The following is a 13,932-nucleotide window of genomic DNA, read 5'->3' on the forward strand; positions in this document are numbered from 1 at the left end:
GGCCCGATCTCAGCTCACTGCAACCTCTGTCTCCTCGATTCAAGTGATTCTCATGCCTCAGCCTCCTGACTAGCTGGGATTATAGGCGCATACCATCATGCCCAGCTAATTTTTTGTATTTTTAGTAGAGGTGGGGTTTCACCATGTTGGCCAGGCTAAGGCCTTTAAACTCAGAACTCCTTTGGCCTGACAGTTCCCTGCAATCCTTTGTTCTAGAAAACTGCTGCTCATCCCTCAGGAGGAGGTCAGAGGTCATCTCTAGAACCCTGTTCTGACCTCCTACCTGGACCCAGGGATGTTCTCTGTGTCCCCAAAGCCCTGTACTGGTCTGAGCATCCCAGGGGCACCCACTCTCCCCGAGTGGGGTCCCCAGGAGGGCAGAGCCTGGCTGCCTAGGCTGCTAGGGATCTGCAGAGATCCCAACCCGGTCCTGAGAGGAGGCCCAGGAGACCTGGGGGACGAGGGCATGAGACCAGGGCACACTTGGAACCCAGCCAGCTGTGCGGTCCTGAGCAGGAAATTTATTGTTCACAGGCTTGAGGGGGCGGCTGTAACAGGGGACCCTCTGTGGTCCAGTCACAACAGGGGCTGGCCAGACCCCAGGGACCACGACGCCATCTCCCCTTACACAGGGGTGGCAGACAAGCAGGACCACGGACAAACCCAAGCCCAGACCCCAGGTAGAGCCAGGGGTCGACATGTAAAACAAACAGGTTTATTGATAAGCGGGAATGCTGTCCAGCATACAGTGCAAACTCTCATTGCCTCAGGATCAACACACGCAAGGGAACTGAGGCTCCACAGTCTCCAAATTCATCGCTTCCCGGCTCTGCCCAGTGATGCCAAGGAAGCCTGAGGTTCTCCCAGGACTGTCCACCAGGGGGCAGGTGCACTCCATCGCGTTCTTGTGTGGGTCCAATGCGGGCAGGAACCTGGCCAGCCTCGGCAGTCTGACTTTCTTTTTTAAGAGACAGGGTCTCACTCTGTTGCCCAAGCCGGAGTGTAGTGGCGCGATCATAGCTCACTGCAGCCTCAAACTTCTGGGCTCCAGTGATCCTCCCCTCAGCCTCCTGATTAGCTGGGATTACAGGTTGTACGTCACTGCAGCCAGCCAGTCTGACATCTTGATTCCAAGGTGGAAAACTCTTCTTGTCTCCATGGAAATGGCTGGACTCCCCACCCTCCAATAGTTCAGCTGCCAAGCTCAAGTCCAGTGGAATTTGTCAACAATGTATCACCCTGCCCCCACTCTTCTAGATAAGTTCATGCCTTCTCCTTTATCCCCATGCACCTGAGACTGAGCCAGCCTATCCAGGAGCCCCACAATCTGCTTACTCCCAGAATCCGGGCAAGGCTGTACGGGTTCCCCCTCTGCAGGGCCTTGGGCATGTTTTGGGGAGGGGAGGGGGAAGGCTAACTCTGACGGGGAGGAATCCCGGCATCAGCGGCTTCAAGGCAGGCCATTCAACTTACCGACCTTGGCTACACACACCCACAACACGCAACACAGACACAGACACAAGACTGGCACTTGGGATCACACTGGCCATGTACCAAAGTGGCGAGGCAGCCCGCTTGGGGCCAGGGAATTGAGGGTGAGGAGTGAGGAAGAAGAACCCACCCCTCTGGAGGGAGGAGGAGGGTCTAGGCTGAGGTAGGAGGAGAGAGATGGCTACGAGGACTCAGTCATCTCTAGTTCCTGAAATTCCCTGAAAGGAGACGGTGTGGCCTAGGACACCACACCAGGCAGCAAGAAAGGAGGGGCGGGGCTGCAGACATCGGAGTGAAGGCGGAGGGTGCAAATGGGAGGTGGGGGGTTGGATGTGGCTGGCAGAGCTTGGCTTTGCTTGTCATTGGCTTGTTGGCCGGCGCGGTACTTACCTTTTTAGAAAACTGGCAGATTTCCAGTTAGAAGTGCATTATCTTGCCCAGGCCACAGCAGTGAATACAGTGGCCTGCCTGGGCCCTCTGGGCATCTGACTTTCACACCATGGTACAAAAGGACAAGTTAGCATTTGGAGGTGGTGCTTTCTCTTTTTTTTTTTTTTGAGACAGACTCGCTCTGTCGCCCAGGCTGGAGTACAGTGACTCGATCTCAGCTCCCTGTAACCTCCGCCTCCAGGGTTCAAACGATTTTCCTGCCTCAGCCATTCTGAGTAGCTGGGACTATAGGTGCCTGCCACCACGCCCGGCTAATTTCTGTACTTTTAGTAGAGATGGGGTTTCACCATGTTGGCCAGGCTGGTCTCGAACTCCTAACCTGAGGTGATCCACCCACCTTGGCCTCCCAAAGTGCTGGGATCATAGGCGTGAGCCACTGCACCCAGCCTGAGGTGATGCTTTCCAAGCCTCCTGAGCTAACCTGAAGGACCCCGTTCCCTACAGGGCTGCCACCTCCTCCCTGCACAGAGCCCTGGGACTGTCCCGCAGTCTCAGCCTCAGGCTGAAGCACTGTCCTGTCTTCATGGGTGACTCAGGCAGCATCCCTCCTGAAAGCCCGTCTGCAGAGAAGGATGCTGGGGTTTTCTGGAAGCCAGAGCTGGGTCAGAGCCCAGGGGAGAAATAAACAAACAAACAAAAAACCTGAGGGCTCCAGAAGCCAAAGCTCACAGGCCCAGCTGGGCGGGGCAGGCCACAGTGAGTCAGGGACTTGCCCCAGCGTGCCCCGAACGTCCATGCCCAGCTAGCCTTCCGAGAGGGACACACCGTGGCAGCAGAGGCTTTCCACAACTCACTGCCTCTGCTCTCGGTCTGCAAGTCAGAGGGAGGCTGCGGCTGTGGAGGGCACAAAAGGAACTTGGCCCAGAAAGCGCCATAGAGTCCTAGTGGTGGGGACCTGGAAGGACGAGCGCCCCTTCACAGGGTCATACTGCCAGGGCTCAGCCCGCCTTGGCTACGACACAGCCCATACCAGCCTGGTTAACTGGGCTTCATCCCAGCATCGGGCACGCCAAGGGGCAGGGGCTTCTCTTCAGTGCTCCCCAGCAGGGTCTCTGGCGTCTCCAGCTGTGACCGAAAGGCGCATTCCTCCTTGGAGAAGGGGACTTGCTCGTCCTTCGGGGAACCCGAGGGGCTGGCATCTGTGTCCCCCATCGTGGAACTGGCTTGAGAGGAGCACTGTGAGCTGTGGTCAGAGCTGCTACAGACATTCACGATGCAGGTGACATTGACCTGGGTCCCATGGCCACCAGGGGAAGAATCTGCTAAGCACAAGATGGGGTGGGGATCAGTCCAGGGGTCCGGGAGTGGGGCCCTGAGACCCCTGCCCAAGATGCAGATTCAGACACACAGGAAAGAGCACTGGGCCAGGAGCCAAGAGACCAAGATTCTAGCCCAGCTCTGCTGTGTGACCTTGAGCAAGTCACTTAACCTGCATGTGCCTCCTTTTCTGCCGAATAAGAATAGCATCACCACCTACCCAGCCCCAATCACCCCAGAGATGGGAGGAGCCAATGATATAAAACAGATGTCTACTTCGGAGGCCAAGTTTGTAGGATCGCTCGAGCCCAGGAGTTCAAGACCAGACTGGGCAATGTAGTGAGACCCTGTCTCTTTTTTTTTTTTTTTTTTTTTTGAGACAGGGTCTCAAAAGAGTGTGGTGTCACTCTCTCAACTCACTGTGACCTCTGCCCTCCGGGCCTCAAGTGATCCTCCCATCTCAGCCTCCTGAATAGTTGGGACTACAGGCCACCGCACCCTGCTCATTTTTTTGTAGGGACGGGGTTTTGCCAGGTTGCCTGGGTTGGTCTCGAACACCTGACCTCAAAGAATCTGCCTGCCTTGGCCTCCCAAAGTGCTGAGATTACAGGTGTGAGCCACCGTGCTCGGCCTCAAACTTAACTCTTGATTCTACTCCCATCTCCCATCCAACCCGCTCCTCCTCATCACAGTTCTCATTGCTGCCATCCACCCAGCTGCTTGGGCCCAGAGCCTCGGACCCGTCTTTCTCCCATATCACACACCCATCCGTCATTCCTGCCTTGTCTCCCTTCAAAAGATGACATCTGGGCCAGGCACGGTGGCTCACGCCTGTAATCCCAGCACTTTGGCAGGCCAAGGCAGGTGGATCACCTGAGGTCAGGAGTTTGAGACCAGCCTGGCCAACATGGTAAAACCCCGTCTCTACTCAAAATACAAAAAAAAAAAAAATTATCTGGGTATGGTGGCAGGTGCCTATAATCCCAGCTAGTCGGGAGGCTGAGGCAGGAGAATCACTTGAACCCGGGGTGTGGAGGTTGCAGTGAGCCAAAATCACGCCACTTCACTCCAGCTTGGGCGAAAGAGCAAAACTCCATCTCAAAAACAAAAACAAAAGATGACTTCTGCAAGGGTCACCTGCCCTGCTGCTTCATGGTGCAGTGAGCTATGGAAGCCTCCGCCCACTCCCATCTGGATGGCTGTGAACAGGCTTTGACCCCGCCCCCCTGAAATCTGATTCCCATCAGCAGCCAGAGCTGGCCCTTGAACTTGGCAGATCACCTCCTTGGGGGCTCAAAAACCCACAGTCCTCACCACAGCCTACCAGGCCCTGTCTGATCCGGAGCCTGCCTTCTCCCGCCTCTCTTGCGGCTCCAAGACCTTGATGGGGCTCCTTCCAGCCACATTCCCTGCTGCTACAGCCCCTTGAGCCCTTCAGGTCCCCTGGGCTTTTGCACAGGTTGCTCCCTCAGCCTAGAGAGCTCTTCTCTAGTGCTCAGGCCTTAGCTCAAAGGCCACATCCTCCACGAAGCACCCCCCGCCCCCTGGCCTCCCTCGCTAGAGACATTTACTTCCCATCCTATCCACCACTCTCTGGGTCCCTCCCCATTTCTGTGATCTCCAGGGTCCCGAGCTCCTGGGGTCCCCAACCAGACTCTCAGCCCAGGAGGGCAGGGACTTTTTTATTTTTATTTTTTTTAATAGAGACAGAGGTCTTGCTATGTTGCCCAGGCTAGTCTCGAACTCCTGGGCTCAAGTGATTCTCCTGCCTTGGCCTCCTGAAGTACCGAGATTACAGGCATGAGCCACCTTGCCTGGCCAGACCAGGAACTTTTTGATCGTTCCTTGCTGTGTTCCTAGTGCCTGTAACAGGGAAAAGTCTATGGGTTTTTTTGTTGTTGTTGGTGGTGGTGGTGGTGACGATGTTTTTAAGTGAATTTGATTACCAACATTTAAAATTCAGGCATTTACATTTAAAAATCTGGATTTATGGCTTCCCTTGGGAGCCAGATGCAGGAGATCCGGCCAAGGCGAGCCCAAGGTTTGCCTCACCTTCCCGCCCAGCCTCTGTGGGCGGCTGAGTTTTCTCACTGGTTAGGGAGGCACAGAATGGTGGGTTTGCTGAGATGAATGTGAGGGGACTGGCATACAGTAACCCCCTCAGAAAATGAACGTTGCTGCTACTGTTGCTGCAGAGGCCTGCTGAGTGCCCTCACCCCAGCCTGGTTCCCCCTAACTCCAACTACTCAGGCAGCTGGGAGGCGGATGGAGCTGGCAACCTGCTGTGCTCAAAACAGCCTCAGAGCAGATGGTGGGGGAGGAGGGCTGAAATCACAGGGCCGGAAGGAAATTTCCACCGAGCCTCCACAGCACCCAAATGTCACCCAAAGTCACCATGGCCTTTGCACGTCGAGCATGAGACATTGCGGGGGTGGATGGGGGACCACGAAGGGGCACAACCCTGGGGTTTACAGGTTCCCACAGTGGAGGGAGGTGTTGGGGTGGGAGGGAGAGATGGAGAGGGCAGAGGCCAGGGAAATGGGTTGGGGGACTCGGGAGAAGGAGCACAGAGCAGAAGGGGCAGAGGGGAGGGGGAGGGCAGACATGGTCAGGGCTCCACTCTGGACCAAGGAGGGAGCCACACCAGGTGTAGCAAAGAAATCAGAAAGATGGGTGGGGAGTGTTGGTTCACGCCTGTAATCCCAGCCCTTTGGGAGGCCAGATGGATCACTTCAGGTCAGGATTTCGAGACCAGTCTGGCCAACACGGTGAAATCCCATCTCTACTAAAAGTACAAAAATTAGCCAGGCGTGATGGCACATGCCTGTAATCCCAGCTACTCAGGAGGCTGAGGTGGGAGGATCACTTGAACCTGGGAGGCGGAGGCTGCAGTGAGCAGAGAAGTAAGCCAAGACTGCGCCACTTAACTCTAGCCTGGGTGACAGAGCGAGACTCCATTTCAAAAAAAAAAAAAAAAAAAATCAGAAAGACAAATTAAAGAACTGGGCAAAGACTCAGAGTTTATAACTGAAGCACACTCATTCACTCATTCAACAATGTTTAGGGCCCCTGCTCTCTTCCGGGCACTGACCCAGGCCCTCCCACAGGAAGTTCTCAGGCTGGAGTGAGGAGCACTGATGAGACGCCCCACCGAGGACGCTGGGGGCTATGACAGGGCAAACAGAAATGGGCAAGTCAGCTCCTGTGGGCAGTTGGGGACAGGTAGGAACAGGTGTTGCAGGCAGGGGTGGCATGAGTGCAGGCAAGAGGCAGGGGTGCAGTGAGCTGGGGAGCAGCCAGGGTGAGTGAGGCTGTGTGGTGGGGGCTGCAGCCATCAGTCCCACCTGGAGGCAGCCCAGAGGGAGCCTGATCCTGGTCTGGTGCCCAGCTGAGCACAATGTCACTCATCTCTCGCCAGCCCTGGCAAGAAGGCGCCATAGCTCACCTCTAGGTGAAAAAACCAAAGCTCTGCAGAGTTAAGCATCCCGCCCAAATTCTTATGTCATCAGAGTGGCCGGGCAGGGATCTGAGACTGACCCAAGTTCATGGTCATTCCCTGAATTCTCACTGGCTGGCACTGCCAGGTAAGAGGGAGAGAGGCACAGGCCAGCAGACCCTGTACAGGAGCCCCTCCAGTGTGGGCCCTAGAGACACCAACCAGGAGTGACATCTGTCATAGACCAGGTCCAAGGCAAAATGCAGCCTGCATTAATGGGACACGAGCCCCACAGTCCCAGCGTCTCAGACCCAAAGAGACCCAGCAACAAGCTGCAGTGAGTGGAGCCCATTCCTCTGCCAACCCCAGGGCTCTGGAGCCTGACAGCCTAGCGGTGAGTCTGGTTCTTCTGTTTACTAGCCGTGTGCCCTTGAAGAAGCTGTTTAACCTCTCTGGGGCTCAGTTTTCTCATCTGTAAAATGGGATAACAACAATAACTATCTCTCAGCGTTGACGTGCAGGTCAATTTGATGCACGTAAAGTGCCCAGCATAGTGCCTGCTGTGCCGTAGCCTTCCGTAAGTAGAAGCGATTGTTGTGATTAGTTATTAGTAGCTGGGCTGTGTTGGGCCTGCGGATACAGGGATGAACAAGGTGATCCAGGCTCACCAGGTGTCCCACAGACTGGTGAGGGAGACAGGAGGAAAAGACAGTGTCTGTACACGCAGCCTGACAGTCCTGTCAAAGGGAGGCCAGGGCGTGGTGAGCCCGGAAGAGCAGCGGGTCCAGCTGGGGGTGGTGGTGGGGATGGGGTTTCGGGAAAACTCCTCCCCCAGATACTGGGGACTTGGACAAGCTGGGGTTGTCCCACAGAAGGAAGGATGTTCAGGTGATAGGCCCAGCACGGGCAAAGGCAGGAGGGAACTTGGGTTCAGCGAACCAAAGGAAGTTCCCTGTGGCTCAGGCCTCGTCCCACTCGGCAGGGAGGCTCGGGAGGAGACGGCTAGGCTAAGACAGAAACCAGGTGAGAAAGACCAAGGCGGGTCGGGAGGAAGCCAGGTGTGCTCCCACCTCTTACCTGAGCTCCCGGTGCTGGCCCGGGCCTCCCCAGCCCCACTGGCCTTCTCCGCGCCTGGTGCCTGCGGCTGGTTCTGAGTGGGCGCCCTTCTGTCCAATGCGCTGGCCGAGCTCTCCAGGGAGCTGCTGCTGGAGCTCGGCACTGTGGTCAGCAGGTGCTGTTGCTCGGGGCCCTGTGCACCCCGGGCCTTATCGGCAGGCAAGTGAGGCTGGATGGGCGGGGGGTGGCAAGGGAGAGCAGTCAGCCCACCAGCCAGCCCCTTCTTCCCCTCCTCCTTCCCACTGCCATCCGCATCTCTTGCCATCAGCACTTCTCAGTTTACATGACGCTTCTGCCCACCCTTGCACGTTCTTTCCACACACGGCACTTTTTGGGAGGTGTGATTCTCCGTGGTTTCTGTGTTTCTGTTATTCGCACCCAGCTGCTCTATTAGAGTGAGTGTCCTATGAGGGCAGAGACCACCTGGCCCTGTTCACCAAATAGTCTTAGAGGTGGGGCAGGATTTTCATCCTTATTTTGCATAAGAGAATAGAAGGAATTCACCCCATCTGCACAGGGAGACGTGGCCCAGCCTAGCAACCAAGAGTGTGGACTCTAAACCCAGACCACGCAGTGCAAATCATGACTGTACCACTCACTTGCTGTGTGACCTTGGACAAGTTACTTAACCTCTCTGTGCCTCTTTTTTGTGTTTGTTTGTTTGTTTACTCTATAAAGGGAGAATAATAACCTACCTCATAAGGTTGTTGTGAGGATTAGATGGCTGAATATTTGTAAAATGCTTAAAACAATGCCTATTACATAGTAAACTCCATATAAGAGATTGTTAAATCAGAAGTAGGCAAATGACCCAGGGACCCAGTCCAGCCTGCCACTAAGAACGGTTTTCACTTTTATTTTTTTGAGACAGGGCCTCACCCTGTTGCTCAGGCAGGAGTGCAGTGGCACAATCATAGCTAACTATAGCCCTCCATTTTCCAGGCTCAAGTGATCCTCCTGCCTCAACCTCCTGAGTAGCTGAGACCACAGGCACGTGCCACTTCCTCTGGCTAATTTTTTTGTTGTCGATTGTTTGTAGAGACAGGGTTGTGCTACATTGCCCAGGCTGGTCTTGTACTCCTGGGCTCAAGCCAACTTCCTACCTTGGCCTCCCCAAGTGCTGGGATAACAGGCGTGCACCACCACACCCCAGTGGTTTTCATGTTTTAAATGGTTGGGAAAAAAATGTTGAAGAATAATTTGTGGCCAGGCGTGGTGGCTCACGCCTGTAATCCCAACACTTTGGGAGGCCGAGGCAGGCAGATCACCTGAGGTCGGGAGTTGGAGACCAGCCTGACCAACATGGCGAAACCCCATCTCTACTAAAAATACAAAACTAGCTATCGTGGTGGCGCATGCCTGGAATCCCAGCTACTCAGGAGGCTGAGGCAGGAGAATCGCTGGAACCTGGGAGGCAGAGGTTGTGGTGAGGCAAGGTCGAGCCACTGCACTCCAGGCTGGACAACAAGAATGAAACTCCATCTCACAAAAAGAGAATAATTTGCGACACATGGAATGATGGGAAGTTCAAGAAGTTCAAGTTTGGGTATCCAGTAGCACAATTAGATCAGAATACCCACTCTCAGTTGGGTGTGTGCTGTCTATGCAGGTAGGCTGCTTTCCTGTCACAGAGGCAGGTTTGAGTAGCTGTCACTGAGACCATACAGTCCACAAAGCCTGAAATTCCTACCATCTGGCCCTTTACAGAGAAAAAGTGCAGACCCTTGTGCTCAGTTAAGCAGTCCAGGGCAGAGAGCGCTCACATCTGAGACCCTCTGCTGCACTGCCTCAGCCTCTTGTTCCAGAGTCCGCCCACAGGCTGCTCTGCAACTTCCCCTGGTGTCTTCTTCCCGTAGAATAATAATAATAATATTAGCTGACATTGGAGTACCACCCAATGCCATGCACTCTACCTAAGTCCCTCCCGACACTATCTATATTGATTCTTCCAACAGCCCAGTGTTATCCTTGCTCTGTGGAAACTGAAACACAGGGAGGTTGAGTTACCTGCCCAAGGTCACGGTTAGGACATACTACGGCTGGGCTAAATCCCATAGTGCCTTCCCTGGGTGTCTGGGGTTTCAGCTCTGGAGGCTCAAGGCAAGGTCCCCATTTCCAGAAACCCACACTGGAGTAAGGCTGGAAATTCCTCTCCCAGGCTGCTGTCTGTTCCCACTGACTGACCAGCACTCACGCCCTTGCCTTGGAGTTCTGGGCGATTGCTGATCACAGAAAAAAAGGAGATGGCAGGGGCCACGTTCCTAACAGCTGCCCTGGCCCCCTGGCCTGCCTAGGATGAAAACAAAGGTCCCAGGCAGAAGGAGGGTGGAGATGAGTGAAGGGCTGATGGAGCTTGCCAGCACTGCAGCGGGAGGTGAGAGCAGGGGTGGAGTGAGCAGCGCAGGTGCCACAGCCCCACCAGGAAAGGCTGAGACCTCCTGCCTCCCTCCGGAGGGAGCTACAATTCCAGATGTGGTCTGAGAATAGCTGCGAGTACCAGGGTCCTCTCTGTCCAGTCACTGCAGCCCCCGGCTCCCATGGCTTCTCGGACACCTGAGCGCCACCTTGCACCCTCAATTCCCCGAGGCCAGCCCACAGCTTCTCACTCAGGACTGGAGGGATCCTGTGCAAGCTGTCCCCAAGAGGCCACGGAGGTCCCGAGAGAGTGCGTCCTGTGCTCAGTATCACACAGCTGGCCCGTGGCAGGAGCAGGACCAGCCCAGACCAGCTTCTCCAGGAACCCCCGTACCCTCCCCGGGCTGGGTCCCCCAGTTTTGGAGACGGAGGGCATTGCAGGTTCATGCTGAACCTCCGCCAAGGTGGTCTGACGCTGGTCACTGCCCACCACCACCCCCCAGCCCTGCTCTGAGCCTGGAAGGGCAGGAGAAGCAATCAAGTGTCACTCCTCACAAAACCCCACAGAAGGGGTTTTTCTGGCCTGTGCCCCACCCCCTCTGCTGGTGGCTATAGCCACGCAGAACAAAAACCCCCAAAGGTCACGGCCACCTCCCTCCTCCCAAGCCACAAGTCGCAAAGTTCAAGCAGCCCCAGGTGGTGCAGAAGCAGGCTGAGTCCTGTTCCTTAGGCTGGGACCCCAGTAGGGCCAAGTACTGAGGCGCCTCATTCAAAACACAGAATCCCGGGGCCGGGCGCGGTGGCTCACGCCTGTAATCCCAGCACTTTGGGAGGCTGAGGCAGGCAAATCACGAGGTCACGAGATCGAGAACATCCTGGCTACCATGGTGAAACCCCTTCTCTACTAAAAATACAAAAAATTAGCTGGGCGAGGTGGTGGGTGCCTGTAGTCCCAGCTACTAGGGAGGTTGAGGCAGGAGAATGGCGTGAACCCGGGAGGCGGAGCTTGCAGTGAGCCAAGATCGCGCCACTGCACTCTCGCCTGGGCGACAGAGCAAGAATCTGTCTCAAAACACACACACACACACACACACACACACACACATACACACACAGGATCCCAACCAGCCGGCCAGTCAGCCAGCACCCTCAGCTCGCAGTCCCCCCTGGCCCAGCCCCGCTGGGCAGAAGCAGGGACCCAGCAGAGCCATAGGCCAGGCCCTCCAGGTTCCTGCTGGGTCCGTCTGTTTGTGTGTTCACAAGGCTCACACACCTGTATCTATAGGCATGAGGGTGTGAAGCATGCACACGTGTGTCTATGTTAGGGGACGTGTGTGCATATCTGTGAGTGAGGTAGTGAGTGTGTGTGCTGGGGTGGCGGGGAGAGTCACTCCTAGGTTTGCGTTCCAGGCTGCTGTCAGTAGCTATGCGACACTGGGAAAGTTACTAACTTCTCTGGGCCCACGATTCCTGGGCCATATAATGGGGGGCAAGAATCATACTGCCTGCGTGTGGCAGCATGGCTGTGAGAATAAAGAACACTGGGCACAGTGCCTGGCATCCATTCAACACCTGATAAATGTTCGTGCCTGTTATCAGATATGGGCCCGTGCATGAGTGTGTCCGTGGAGGTGATCGTGGGTAAGCTCACATGTTAGTGTTTTGTTTTGTTTTGTCTTTGAGATGGAGTCTCGCTCTGTTGCCCAGGCTGGAGTGCAGTGGCGCGATCTCGGCTCACTGCAAGCTCCACCTCCCAGGTTCACGCCATTCTCCTGCCTCAGCCTCCCGAGTAGCTGGGACTACAGACGCCCGCCACCATGTCTGGCTAACTTTTTGTATTTTTAGTAGAGACAGGGTTTCACCGTGTCAGCCAGGATGGTCTCGATCTCCCGACCTCATGATCCGCCCGCCTCGGCCTCCCAAAGTGCTGGGATTACAGGCTTGAGCTACCGTGCCCAGCCACATGTTGGTGTTTTCTAAACAAAGGGACGCCAGTGTCTCCCATGCCCTGGGCGTTCTTTCTGTGGTAGGAGGAGCACGTGGGTGCTGAGTCTACACTCTAAGCCCAGCAGCCCAGCTCAAGAGGACTCTCCACTGGCCTCTTAGCAGGAGTAGCTGCTGGTTGAGGAGTAGGGTGGGACACGGGCATAAACCTGATTGAAACCTGGGCTATGCCACTCACCTAATGATCTAATCCTACAGGAGAAATGGAACCTCCCTGAGTCTCAGTTTCCTCCTCTGTAAAATGGGGCTAATGATGCTCCCTGCCCCACAGGGATGTGTGGGGACTCAGTCACAAAGAGCCAGGCAGGGCTCAGCCAGGGCTGTGCTGGGACAAGCTCAGGCCTGTGCAGATTTCTTCCCAACTCCATATTCAGGAAGGTCTTGGGAGATTGAAACTGGCTATAGTGGGAGTGTTTATACCACAGAAATTAGCAAACACCACAAATCAGGGTTTGGGGTTTTTTTTTTCCCCTGCTGGACACACCACCGGGTACTCAACAAATACTTGAGTCACTCACATTCAGTGAACACTGAAAGCAACAATGAAAGGAAAGGGGCCAAGCACAGTGGCTCACACCTATCATCCCAGCACTTTGGGAGACCGAGGTGCACAGATCACTTGATTTCAGGAGTTCAAGACCAGCCTGGCCAACATGGCAAAACCCTGTCTCTACTAAAAATATAAAAATTAGCCAGGCGTGGTGGCGCACACCCGTAGTCCCAGCTACTCGGGAGGCTGAGTGGTGGGATGACCACTCGAACCCAGGAGGCAGAGGCTGCAGTGAGCCAAGAGGGTGCCACTGCACTCCAGCCTGGGCAACGTAGCTGGAAAAAAAAAAAGAAAGAAAGAAAAGAAAAAAAGAGAAGAGAAGAGAAACGAAAAGAAAAGAAACGAAACGGAAAGGAAAAGGGAAGCAGAGGCTGCTGGGCCACACCCAGGACATCTTCAGTGCACAGAGGATTGGGAAACGCTTGGTGGGGAAAGGGAAGGCGACAGCTGGGCTGCTATGGAAGAGCTTGGGGGAGACACCTGCTCTACACATGCCACCAGGAGGCAACCGTCAGTGTCACTGAATTGAAGCTGGAGAAAGGGAGCAGCGAAACTCACTTGCCGGGAAATGAGAAAGTTTCCTTCCCACTGAAATACTGTAGGGCAGGGCAAAGAGCACTGAGATGGGAGTCCAGAGACGACACATTGCAGTGTGACCTTGAGCAACTCAGTTTTCCTCCCTGTATCTCTTTTCTTGTCACCAAAATCAGGGGATGAAATCAGTCTATCTGATTCCAAACACCCGGTGTAAACTTTAGGCATTGGGTGCCCCAGGGCTGAGCTGTTCCCGCAAGCAGTGGTTCTCCACTGGGGGTGATTCTGCCCCCCAGGGGACACTTGGCAATGTCTGGAGAATTTTTGGTTGTCACCACCGGAGGGGGAATGTGGCTGGCATGTAAGTAAATAAAGGCCAAAGATGCTGCTGAGTAGCACGGGACAGCTCCCACAACTGAGATATTTTATTTATTTTAATTTAATTTTTTTTTTTTGAGATAGAGTCTTGCTCTATTGCCCAGGCTTGAGGGCAGTGGCGTGATCTCAGCTCATTGCAACCTCCGCCTCCCGGGTTTAAGGGACTCTCCTGCCTCAGCCTCCCAAGTAGCTGAGACTACAGGCACACACCACCACGCCCGACTGATTTTTGTGTTTTTAGTAGAGATGGGGTTTTACCATGATGACCAGACTGGTCTTGAACTCCTGACCTCAAGTGATCCATCCACCTCGGCCTCCCAAAGTGCTGGAATTACAGGCATGAGCCACCACGCCCAGCCAA

At 55.0% G+C, this 13,932-nt stretch overlaps 1 protein-coding gene across 2 annotated transcripts in view; it reads right to left on the bottom strand.

Annotated features, from left to right (window-relative positions):
- Nucleotides 1–699: 699 nt before the first annotated feature.
- The window catches only part of TNFRSF1B (TNF receptor superfamily member 1B), a 43,321-nt gene continuing 30,088 nt past the window's right edge, over nt 700–13,932 (bottom strand). Inside the window, exons 9-10 of one of the 2 annotated variants that reach the window (XM_023191987.1) lie at nt 7,712–7,919; nt 700–3,200 (exon numbers count right to left, since the gene is read on the bottom strand). In XM_023191987.1, the coding sequence (XP_023047755.1) occupies nt 2,920–3,200; nt 7,712–7,919 (489 nt within the window). In that variant the 3' untranslated portion in view covers nt 700–2,919. Of the gene's footprint in view, nt 3,204–7,711; nt 7,920–13,932 lie in introns of both variants that reach the window. The other variant, XM_023191986.1, reaches the window with a different exon arrangement.

The sequence above is a fragment of the Piliocolobus tephrosceles genome, chromosome 1 (genome assembly GCF_002776525.5).
Source record: "Piliocolobus tephrosceles isolate RC106 chromosome 1, ASM277652v3, whole genome shotgun sequence".
Taxonomy (NCBI): domain Eukaryota; kingdom Metazoa; phylum Chordata; class Mammalia; order Primates; family Cercopithecidae; genus Piliocolobus; species Piliocolobus tephrosceles.